This window comes from Tachyglossus aculeatus, chromosome 22 (genome assembly GCF_015852505.1).
Source record: "Tachyglossus aculeatus isolate mTacAcu1 chromosome 22, mTacAcu1.pri, whole genome shotgun sequence".
NCBI classification, from domain to species: domain Eukaryota; kingdom Metazoa; phylum Chordata; class Mammalia; order Monotremata; family Tachyglossidae; genus Tachyglossus; species Tachyglossus aculeatus.
This window is the reverse complement of record NC_052087.1, coordinates 43,848,573-43,861,527: the sequence shown is the minus strand read 5'-3', so window position 1 is coordinate 43,861,527 and position 12,955 is coordinate 43,848,573. Positions and strand designations below refer to the sequence as shown.

Sequence of the window (12,955 nt, the reverse complement as noted above, 5' to 3'; positions counted from 1 at the left end):
TTACTACAATTAGTACCCTTGAGAGTGAGGTTCCATAAATACATGGAGGAAAGAATACATGAAGGTTGCAACTGCTAGGAAGCTTAAAAAAGAAATGATGACAGCCATCTTCAATGGATTTGCAGAACACCCACTAGATGCATGGCACGGAATTAGGGAACTGGATACAGAATAAAAAATGCCCCCATCTTCCTCTTACAGTGGGCTGGGAAAGCTTAAAAATGAGCTATAAATTAGGCAGGAGGATGGGTTAGTGAATTCAATGAATAACTAAGGAGACTAGAAAGAGGGTGATTATGGAAAGAAAAACAATATGGTGAGAAGATGTGAAACAGAAAGTATAACAGAAAAGGTCTATTATCATGACTGTTTAAGAAAGCTGGCCATAATGATCCAAAGGTTGCCTCATGCTTCTACATCCAGGTTGACCACATTCACGGTGTCAAATTTGAAAAGGAGATTAATTTGATCTGGATTCAAACTAATTAAAGCTTAGGTTTTCAAAGACCGTAACTTGACCATCTTCACATTGGTGCTATTTACTTCACCATAAACCAAAAAAATATATGAAATCAGGACACACATTTCTGCATTTGACAACTTTTGTTTTTCTATTTAATCAATACAACACAATGCAAGAATGTTTGGGAGGCAACATTTCCCTTTTGAAATCAGGTTACAAACTATTTCAGAGTCAGCATTTCTAGCTAAAACTAATTAAAAGGACAGTCTTCAAAGGAGAGGTACTTACAAGGAATGTCTCGGTAGCCATTTTCTAATGCATGAAAGTAATTCATGAATTGTTGAATGGGAATTTTGAATATTTCCAACAAACCAGTGTCTTGAAATAGGGTGTACATTACCTAAACATAAATGAAAATCATTTCATTTTGAAGCTCCAAATTTCTAAGCCTTACAGGTTTTCAAGTTTTTAGAGTAAATCTGCTTCATAATGTTTACCTAAATATGTCACCCCATGTACATCCTTAAATTGATCCGATATTAGAACGTACCCCGATATCATATACCTGCTTGGCAGGTTAAATCAATAATTTCAAAAAGAAAGGGAGGTAGAATCTCATAATCCTGGAAAACGAAAAGCAACCTGAATGCCTCTCCCAAAGAAGATCTAACCCCCAACTCTTTATTCTTCCCTTGGCCTTTTAATTCAAAAGATGAAGAAGCTCATGACTTTTATACGGATCCCAAAGTAAGCTTGAGCTGCATTCATCTCATTAAAACACATTTTAAAAGGATTTAATAAAAATTAAGCTTCCTTTTTCAATAGAAGACTCTTACAGCTTTCTCAGGAGGAGCAACGAGATACAGCAAAGTCTCACCTAACTTAACAACAGCTATCCCCAAATGTTTGGAATATGTGAGAGTTTCCTCTATCCCTCATTCCCTGCATCTCCAGATGATAAAAGCAGAGGAGGACAGAACAATTTTGTTTTAGTTGTCCTCCAGCTTTTGACCTGGGGTTGGGGTTGGGGTGGGGGTCAGGTCCAGATTTCCCCAGCTTTTCATTCACTCATTCAGTATTATTTATCAAGCGCTTACTGTGTGCAGCGCACCATACTAGGCACTTGGAAAGTACAATTCAGCAAACAAAGAGAGACAATCTCTGCGCACAGTGGGCTCACAGGTATCTGAAAAAAAAAATCCACTGGAAAAAACTGATTTGGTGCTGATCATTTTGGTTGCCAGGGATTTCGTTGAAATAGCTGAAAACCATTATTTATTCCACAGTCAGATTTCAAAAGAACTGGAAAAAGAATCAAAATTGGGTATTATTGCTACCACAATGGGACAGGATTCAACAGCGTTTTTGTTTGATTTTTAAAGCTTTTCGATTTTTTCTTCTTCTTCTGGAAGAACCACCCAGAAAATCCAGTAGAAGGGAAAAATATTTGAAAACTATAAACCCAGGAAAAACTTCATTAATTTAAATGACAAGCAATGGGAGATGCAGATTTTAATATCAGCCAGGTTCTGGTTATTTGATATTTTTACTTTAAATACAATATGGCCTCTAGTCATTCAGGGAATAGCAGTTGCCTGGAATTACATGTCACTTTTAATAAATCAGAACTGTATTGATGAGGGTCACTGCCAAAGAAAAGAGGTGCTTAGATTATATTAGGAATCAACATAAAGTGAAATAAATACTCTCAAAAGTATCTATGACCCTGTTGGATTGTTTTAATTCCCAAATCAAGATTTCTTATATGAATGTATCAGGGTGAAGCGAATGGAATCAGTTCTTCAGTTTAAGGCTGTAAATGGAACACTTTTTGAGGAGTATTAAGTAATTTTAATACTGCCAGAGGCTACACTTCCAAAAATGAACAGCTTACTCCCTTGGCCAAGCCTATTGTTTTAGAAAATGTCACACCAATCAGTCGTATTTATGGAGTACTTATTATGGACAGATCACTGTACTAAGTGCTTTGGAGATTACGATAGGACAGAATCAGCAGATATGTACCCTGCCCATATTAGATTTATCTTTCTTGGAATAATTTAAAAAATAGTTTAACGATTAGATTTTACTCTATTTCTTCCTTCCATCTGAAATTTATTTTAGTGTCCATCTCCCCAAAGGATTGTAAGCTCCTTGAGGGTGATCAGGCTGACTAATTCTATTGTACTTGCCCAACTGCTTAGTACAGTACTCTGCACTGTGTACTACTGATTGACTGAGCTAAATTAAAGTGGAAGTTTTTCCCTCAATTTTCTATTTGAGAAGCAATAATTGCACTGCCATGCAGAATGAAGTGCACTAGTAACTTCTGGATTTTGGTCTTTTCAAATAATTCAAAATAAAAAATATCCAGTTGTTCTACACCCTCATTAAGCCTGGGCCTATCATTGGAAAGCTGTCTAGGAAGACAGTACCTTAAGGGCAGGACTCCTACCTTTAACCTCTAGTGCACTCTCCCAAAGGTTTAGTTTAGTTCTCTGCACACAGAGGCTCAAAAAATACTGCTGATTGACTGAAGTTTTCCAGATTACACAAATTCAGCTGAATAAGTATCACCAAAAGAGCCAACGTACAATCAACCAATCCATGGATAGTATTTGTCGAGCGCATCCTGTGTGCCAAGCACTGTACTAAGTCCTCGGGAGAATACAGTACAACAGAGTTGGTAGACACATTTCCTGCTCAGGAGCTTCCAGTATAAGTATTAGTGGATTTAGATACAGATTGTCCATTTCACAAATAATTAAAACTTGAAAAGAGGTTTCAAAGAATATACAAATCCCCAAACCTCATGAATTTGACTATCACCAATATGGAATTTTTGATAAGGAGATAGATTCTCCAGCTTCTTTCTTTTGTCCTCTTCACTTCCGCCAATGGAAGGTAAATCTATTATCTCGAGAAGGACACATCTCCTCCAAGAGGCCTTCCCTGACCAAGCCTTCTTTCCCCTGGCTCCCTTTCTCTTCTGTGTCATCTATGCACTTGGATCGGTGACCTTTGGGCATTTGATATTCACCCCACCGCCAACACCACAGCACTTATGTACATAACTTTAAATTATATCGATAATTATATGTATATAATTATATATAAGCAAATTTTTATCATTTATTCATATTATTGTCTGTCTCTTTCTCTAGACTGTAAGCTTGTTACAGACAGGGAACATGCCTGCTACTTCTACTGCATTGTACTCTCCCAAGTGCTTAGTACAGTGCTCTGCAGATAATCAATACCACTCGACTGATCGAGAAGGAAGTCTTGGATCCATTCAATGGTTAGCAAAGCTGCAGTTAGGTCACAAGCACCAGGAGAAATGAAGAAACAGCAGAGGAGAAGAGGGAGTGGAGATGATGCAGTTCTTGATTATCCCCCTGCCCTGAGCAGATTTAAAGAGATGAGACAAAGATAAACCAGTACAAACCCTAGCTGCTAAATTTAACTGTAATAGTCACCCCAAGGCACACAAACACAGGGGAAACACCCATTAAAAGCCCAATAATGAAACAACATTGAAAACCACAGCACACTGCAACTCGGACTTTACCTAAAGTACTAATTAGTATATGGAAATAATGTTTTCTAATGAAGAAACTGGCCTTTCCACTCCAAGTTACAATCCTCCAGTGCATTCATAACAATTACAGTTCTCTATCAAAATGCCAATTCTTTGACATATGTGAACTTCTATTCTGTATCTAAGTAGTTCTTTCTCAATAACTTTTCTGAGTATTCTCGAAAATAATGAAAAGGCAAGTGGCCACTTGCTCAGATGCCAGTGGCAAGCAACAATTTATGCTGAGAAAGCAAAGAAAAGCCAAATAATGATAATAATGTCATTTGTTAAGCGCTTACTATGTGCAAAGCACTATTCTAAGCACTTGGGAGGATACAAGATGATTAGGTTGTCCCATGGGGGGCTTACAGTCTTAATCCCCATTTTAAAGATGAGGTAACTGAGGCACAGAAAAGTTAAGTGACTTGCCCAAAGTCATACAGTTGATACGCGGTGGAGCCGGGGTTAGAACCCATGACCAAAGAGGGTTAATTTATGGCTGGGGGGCGGGGCAGAGCACATACCCTCCCCTTCTTTGCAAAGGCACCTGTAACTTTGTCTGTGCTTTCCTTCCCCAGCCCTTCCACAGCTCTTCATTCATTCATTCATTTAATCGTATTTATTGAGTGCTCACTGTGTGCAGAGCACTGTTCTAAGCTCTTGGAAAGTACAATTCAGTAGTAAAGAGAGACAATCCCTGCCCACACCAGGCTTACAGTCTAGAAGGGGGAAGACAGACATCAGAACAAGTAAACAGGCATCAATATAAATAGAATTATAGATATGTACATATATACCCAAGTGCTTTGGGGCGGGGGAGAGGGGTAGAGCAAAGGGAAGAGTCAGGGAAATGCAGAGGGGAGCAGGGAGCTGAGGAAAAGTTGGAGGCTAATTCTCTTTAGACTCTGGGCAGGGACCATGTCTATGAACACTCTTATTCTGTACTCTCCCAAGAGCTTAGCAGACTGCTCTGAACACAGTAAGCCTTCAATAAATACCATTGTTTGAGTGCCTGATAGGCGGGTGACAAAATGGAAGTGAGTCTGAGTGTCTGGTCTGTGTTTTCAAGACCACACCGATGGTGACCGGAGAGCCAGTGTAGATCTCCGTGACGAAGCATGACCGGGGGATGGTGGGGATGTCAGGGGAATGAGACCTGAGCAAACACCCATTTCAGAAAGATGCCTGGGCAAGTTAATAAAGCAAATATCACCTGATTAGTATGTATCTACCCCAGCACCTGGAACAGTGCCTGGCACACAGTAAGCGTTTAACAAACCCCATTTAAAAAAACCCACACAACTCTGAGAGTTTTTGTCAAATTTGCAAGGCTGCTAGAAACTACAGATTATATTTTCTGAGGTTACAAGCTGGCCCACAAACCTGGCTGAGGATCCTTCCTGATTTGCCTCCCATTTTTTCCATGAGTTCAAAAATTTGAAAGTTCCAGTTGCTCATCTTTTCCATTAACGATTCATGATCTTCCATTAACATTAGTTCTGACTCCTGTTCAGTCTGTACATGAGAGATGAAAGTTTTCAAAATGATTCTTCCACTGCAAGGTGTGTCATATCAACCCCCAAATTCCAGCACAAGGTTGGTGCTTCAAATGCTACGAAAACTGTGATTTGTGAGGGATATTCTCAAACTGTTGGTCTACATGGTTTGTATTTGGTTCCATCTTAGCAATTTTCTATTATTGGGTGATGATCTTCTGATGAATCAATAAAAAGTAATTTCAACTCACACTATATAAATACCACCAAGCAACTGCTAAGAAACCGCCAGAAAACAAAAGGTTTAAGCACACTATTTTAGTATTTCCAGCTTTTTAGTAATAAAAATGAAGAAAGCTTTCACTTTTTGATGGCTGTTTCCAGTGAGTTGTTAAGTGCCTCCTGGGATGTGGTGAAGGACACAAGACACTCTGCCTTTTTCTGTCTTGAGTTAGTGGACCAAAGAACTCTCCTAATGTTCAGATCTTCCAAAAACAGGTTAAAATGCACACAAGCCAACAGATTTATAACATTCCGTGAAGACACCCAGAGGTAGACACATTCTATATTCTACTTAACTAGTAGTACACACAAACATTCAACTTCTGAAATTTTACCCTTACATTTGGCTGCGGATCATTCTGTGCTTCTTCCGTTAGTTGACTGTCACTATGGAGGGGAAATTTTCTGCAGTCCCTCATCTCTGTTCCTTTTTCTTGCAGGGGGCCGGTAAGATGGACTGATTCTTTTGAAATACTAGGGTTTCCTTCTTCACCTTTTGAAGAACAGATTTGGTGAGAATTTTATTATTTTCTAGTTAGTATTTGCACCAAATGTGATAGGGATGCAGATAACTGTAGATATTTTTCCCATTCAGTCAATCATTTTTATTGAATGCAGAGCACTATATGAAGCCATCTGGGGAGTTTACCCAGAGGATATTAAATTTACAGTCTAGTGAGGGAACAGAACACATACACGAAATTGCATATGAATAAAAGGGAAAAAAACATACCGAAATATACATACCTCTTGTAGCACCAGTTTGGGAACTCAATGCTTTTGACTTATCTGTGGATTTCAGCTCTATTGGAATGTACCATATTTGAGCTAAGTCATGAAGTGGAGTACTGAAGCCAATTGGGTTTGTCTGTGAATGCCTTTTGAAGGAAGATGTGACAATTGGATAGAATTTTGAAGGAGAGGAGAGACATGGTTTGGTGAACAAAAGGGAGGGAGAAGCGGGGTGGTATTTCAGGCCAGCAGGAATAGCATATGTGTTGGCTTGGAGGTAGGAAAAGGCAAGTTGGGTGCAGGAAACAGTAGAAAGGTTTGCTTAACTGTAGAGGAAGGTGTAAGTCAGGGTGGAGAATGAGATCAAGACTGACACACAAAATGGTTTAGCTGGTAAAGGACCTTAATATCCACCATCAGTTTTAATGCGCTGAGACAGGAACTGTGTCAACCTGATCATTTTTTATCTACCCCAGTGCTCAGTACAGTGCTTGACACATAGGACATAACAAGGTCCATTATTGTTATTAAATGGAAGCACAGGAACTGACAGGACCCACACAGTGTTTAACAGAAAGATTAATTTGACCTTGTGCTCTAATAGACAGATTAGAGTAAGGAGAGGTGCAGGGAGGTCAGTTAAGAAGCTAATTCGGAAATACAGGTACAAAGTAGCTGCGCCTTGATTAGGAATGTGGAAATAAAGAGTAGGAGATAGAATGGAGAAATACTGTGGATTGGTTGTGAGGCATGAAAGGGACAGCAGAATTTCATCATCATCATCACCAATCGTATTTATTGAGCACTTACTGTGTGCAGAGCACTGTACTAAGCTCTTGGGAAGTACAAATTGGCAACATATAGAGACAGTCCCTACCCAACAGTGGGCTCACAGTCTAAAAGGGGGAGACAAAACCAAACATACTAACAAAATAAAATAAATAGAATAGATATGTACAAGTAAAATAAATAGAGTAATAAATATGTACAAACATATATACACATATACAGGTGCTGTGGGGAAGGGAAGGAGGTAAGATGGGGGGGATGGAGATGGGGACGAGGGGGAGAGGAAGGAAGGGGCTCAGTCTGGGAAGGCCTCCTGGAGGAGGTGAGCTCTCAGTAGGGCCTTGAAGGGAGGAATTTAAGATGAAGCTATGATTTTGAGCCTGGAGATTTGGGGGAACAGTTGTTCCACTTACAGAAAAAGGAGATTGACTGTTACCACCTTGGTACATGGGGACAAGGTCTTATCAAATCGTGGCTAGGCTACTCAATCAGCCTCCTTGATGCCTCCCTGCCTCCAGCCGCTTCCCACTCCAATCTATACTACATGCCACTGGACATGTCGGTTTTTTTTGAAGTATCACTCAAGTCAAATCTCCCCTTTCCTCAGAAGCTCTGATGGCTTCTAATTTCCCTCCTCATCTAACAAAAACTACTCATAATTGCCTTCAAGGCTTCACAACAACTCTCTCCATCTTACACATTCAAGCAGTGTGGCCTAGTGGATAGTGGACGGGCCTGGGAGTCCAAAGGACCTGGGTTCTAATCCTGGCTCTACCACTTGTCCGCTGTGTGAACTTGGGCAAATCACTTCACTTCTCTGTACCTCAGTTCCCTCATCTGTAAAATGGGGATTAAGACTATGAGCTCCAAGTGGGACAAGCCCCAAGGTAATCACCTTTTATCTACCCCAGCACATCACACAGTGCCTGGCACATAGCAAACGCTTAATAAATGCCCAAGTAATAATAATTTTTTCTCTCTCTCTGTATATATACACACATACACTTATTTACACACATATACATACATATACACACATATACATATTTATTTCTCTATCCTTCCCTTTCTCCTTTCTTCAACAAGCTTGGACTTTCATTTCTGCTCCCCGGAACCTCTTCACCTTCTTTCTCACAATGAATTACAGAAAATATGGTCCCTTTGTCTACCCAGGGCTTAAAACCACAGTTTTCTAAACTTGAATTTGTCTGGGCCAAGTGCTTAAGGTGGCAGGCCAGGGTGCGTTTTCCATGCTAAGTTTTAGGAAACGGCTGGTGGTGTTGACACGAAAAGCCAGTCTTTTTGCCTTCCAGATAGTCCCCTCCTTATGCCTACTACCTGGATCACCCTAGCTGCTGCCATCAATTCCCTACGGTGGCCTAATCAGATGGGAAGGGGAATGATGTGTTTCCCTCAAGAAGGGTGGTAAATTTTAGGAAGAATTGCCACTAGCCTCAGGGACTTACTTTCTTACCAAATTTTAATGCATTGCTCCTACCATTATAATAATGATAGTGGTATCTTTTAAGTGCTTACTATGTGCCAGGCACTGCACTAAGCGCTGGGGTGGATACAAGCAAATCGGGATGGTCACAGTCATTGTCCCATGTGGGGCTCACAGTCTTATCCCCATTTTATAGTTGAGGTAACTGAGGCCCAGAGAAGTGAAGTGACTTGCCCAAGGGCACACAGCAGATGAGTGGTGGAGCCAGGATTAGAACCCATGACCTTCTGACTCCCAGGCCCATGTTCTAACAACTACACCATGCAGGGAAAGAATGACAGTTTTTGGCGTTCTTTATATCTAATGTTCAAAAGCTACTCATCAATTAGGAGAGCGGTAAGCCACATCACAGAACTAAATCAAAACAACCTCAATCATGGGTTTCCTATCAACAAAATTATGGGATTAAATATGTCCTCTTATGTCCCTCTTAGGCTCAATAAATATTAACCGATGAGGAGAGTACAGTGATAAACCTAGTAACATCACAACCACTCTCAGTTCGGAAATTATGGCTTTTTTTTCACTTACGATCAATTATTAAAAGAAAAAACAGCCAAATCAATGCCTGAAGGTAATGAGGGCTCAATGAAAATCAAATCACATAAAATTTGATCCACTATTTAAGAAAAAAGATCCACCTATTAAAATCATACACAAAAATGACACTTTATCACTAATCCATTTTGTTTAGGGACTGGGATATCTAAATAGATATAATCTTGCCTTGAAATAGAGTTCTGGTTAAAAAGAAAAGCCCACACACAAAAACAACTGGAAAGTGATGTGGTGCAAGTGCAGCCTAATAGAAAGAGTGCGGGTCTGGGAGTCAAGAGGTCTGGATTTTAGTTTCTGACTCTAAGTTCCTGGAAGCAGCATGATGTAGCGGATAGAGCAAGGGCCTGGGAGTCAGAAGGTCATGGGTTCTAATCTTGGCTCCACCACCTGTCTGCTCTGTGACCTGGGGCATGTCGCTTCATTTCTCTGTGCCTCAGTGACCTCATCTGTAAAATGAGGACTGAAACTAGGAGCCCCACATGGGACAGGGACTGTATCCAACCAGATTTGCTTGTACTCACCCCAGTGCTTAGTACACTGTCTGGCACATAGTAAGCGCTCAACAAATGCCATAATTATTATTATTATTAGGCAGGGAACGTGTCTACCAACTCCGTTGATTGTTTTCTCCCAAGTGCTTGGTACATTGCTCTGCACAGGCTAAGTGCTTAGCAAATGTCAATGGACTGATGGACTGCTCCGCTACCAGCCTGTTGTGTGATCATGGAAAGACCTCTTAACCAGTCTGAGCCTCAGGTTTCTCATCTGTAAAATGGGGCTAACAATTCCTGCCTTTCTCTACCTTAAAGGGGTGCTGGGAAAAACGTTAAAAAGCCCCTTCTTCCTGCTCCAGGAACTCGTCGGATAACCACTAGACAACTGTTTCAACTCCCTTGATTAGTCTTCCTGCCTCTAGTCTATACCACACTCTGCTGCCTGGATCATTTTTCTGAAGAGCTCTTCTCTGCACATCTCCCCATTGTTCGAAAAAATGAACTCCAGTGGTTTCCAAATTCTCTCTGAATCAAGCAGAGACTCCAGACTTTTAATTTAGAGGTACTTCATGAGCTCTCTCCTATTAGCCCCTAGCTCTCACTCTTCCTTCCCCTTGAAGTAAGCTACTCACTGCACCTCACCCTCTTCTCTGCCACCTCCAACCCCCTGCTCAGGGGCTTCCCCTGACCAGAACCCCCTTCCTCTTCAAATCCGCCAAACCACAGCTCTCCCCATCTTCCAAGCCTTTCTGAAATCCCCACTCATCCAGGAGCTTCTCCCCAATTAATCTATATTTTCTTCAATCACGCTCCCTCAACAACCACCTAAAGTATGTTTGGGCCATTATCATACCTTGGCACTCACAATGACCTGTGGCAAGAGCTCACCTCCTCCAGGAGGCCTTCCCAGACTGAGCCCCCTCCTTCCTCTTCCCCCCCATACCCCCGCCCTACCTCCTTCCCCTCGCCACAGCACCTGTATATATGTTTGTACAGATTTATTTATTTTACTTGTACATATTTACTATTCTATTTATTTTATTTTGTTAATATGCTTGTTTTGTTGTCTGTCTCCCCCTTCTAGACTGTGAGCCCATTGTTGGGTAGGGACCTTCTCTATATGTTGCCAACTTGTACTTCCCAAGTGCCTAGTACAGTGCTCTGCACACAGTAAGTGCTCAATAAATACGACTGAATGAATGAATGAACCAAATACCCATCTTTCCATTTCTTTTTCCTTGTATCGGTAAACTATTTTCTGTCTTTCCCTTTAGGACAAGGATATCTTCTAACTCTATTATACTTTCCCATGCGTTGATCAATTTAGCATTTTGCACACAGTAGGCACTCAATAAATGCTACTGATTCAAGATGATAGAACTATCATTCTCATTATTATTATTGTGCAATTAGGAGAACTATCAATGTAGAAGTCCACTGGTTAACTGGAATCACTCAAGCAGCCGAGAGTAACTACAATATGCGTACATTTTGCATTCTCACCTGACTGTCCGCCCTGGCATTCTGCGCCAGTTTCTGATTCAGGGGATGGGACACACTTGAGTACTTTACGCCCACAGCTTACAGAATAAATTAGATAAGGCAAAACATCAGGCAATTTTTATCATTTCAACAGTGTTTGAAATATGCCTTGGCCCTCACTAAAAAACAAACAACTGTGATGAGAATGCAATCTATGGTGGCCCCCTCCTCTAACTGCATCCATACTCTAAAGAACGAAATTTTGTAGCAAAACTGGTGGTGTTATAATGACAACCTGACCTGGGGAGTATTTGGATAGAAGCCTTTCAAGGACTAAGGCTAGCAAAGTAATAATTCATCATGATGGCTCTTAACACGTCAGTGGAGTGACCCGATCCAATACGATAAATAGCTGTCCCATTATAGAGGTTACTAATGACCGAGTTACAGCCAGGAAAATTACAATTTTCCTTGGTGTCTTGTGATAAGTCATTATTCTTTTACAGATAAAAAAATGAGAGGATAAGGAATATTGCCGTATTTCATTTTGGAGGTAGCATGGGCTAGTGGAAAGAGCACAGAACTTGGGGGTTAGGATACCGAGGTTCTAGCCCCATCTCCGTGACCTTAGGAAAGTTACTTAACTCTCTGGGATAGAAGACTTGTTCTCCTTACCTCTTAAGACTGTGGGCCAAATGCCTGGTCAGAGTCTCCTGTCTATCCCCCAGGGCATAGCACAGTGCTTGGCACACAGTACGTGCTTAATCAATTCCATCATTAATTGAGAAGCTTCTTTCCTTAAAGAACCCTATTCTTAGATAATTAAGTTGAGGGAGGAGAAATATTTTGAGTCCGTTAAGGGGATATTTAAAGTATTTCAAAATCTATGCAATCTAAGGGAATGGACACAGCGGCAAAGGGGAATGCGAATTTTCAGAACTTCAGATTTATACCTGTTCCTTGAAATAGAAACAAACAAAAGTTTGGAGGGTTACCTGTTACACAGATGGCTACCAGATGCTCTAAACTGCAGGTGAGAATCTGGACTACCAAGTGCATATCCCAGAGATTTATGATAATTAACACTTGGCTTAGTCAGGAAATCAGCAGTATCAGAAATTCTACTGGTGACCGGTTAACTAGAGAACCACCAGACAATGGACAATGGCTAGGCGAGCTCACAGGACTCAAGTTAGGTGAAGTATCTAAAATACCCGATCAGAAACAGATATTAATTGGGCACTTTCTTTCTTTGTGAAGAAGCCATAGAAACAGCCAACTGTTGTGGGCTCATCAGTCATAACAGATATTAAGTTCATTCAATCACAATAACTACAATCACAACAAGTTACTGGCAAATGTATTTTAAAGAGGGTTTTGGGGCTCTGACATGAACATGAAAGAAACATTATAAATTACTCGAAAGAGGACTGTTAGATTAGGAAGGAACGGAGAAGGTTCTTTATGTTTCTCACCATTTTGATATATTTTAAAAGCTGGATGATGCTATGCTGCAAGTTAGCACTATTATTCTGTTTCATAAAAATGCTAAGTCTAAAAATGCTAACTAAAGTA

General features: G+C 40.6%; 1 protein-coding gene across 2 annotated transcripts in view; it reads right to left on the bottom strand.

Annotated features, from left to right (window-relative positions):
- The window catches only part of PDE3B (phosphodiesterase 3B), a 168,206-nt gene that overhangs the window by 15,803 nt on the left and 139,448 nt on the right, over positions 1 to 12,955 (bottom strand). For both annotated transcript variants that reach the window (XM_038764091.1, XM_038764092.1), the window contains exons 6-8: positions 6,163 to 6,314; positions 5,427 to 5,558; positions 752 to 863 (exon numbers count right to left, since the gene is read on the bottom strand). In XM_038764091.1, the coding sequence (XP_038620019.1) occupies positions 752 to 863; positions 5,427 to 5,558; positions 6,163 to 6,314 (396 nt within the window). The remainder of the gene's footprint in view (positions 1 to 751; positions 864 to 5,426; positions 5,559 to 6,162; positions 6,315 to 12,955) is intronic.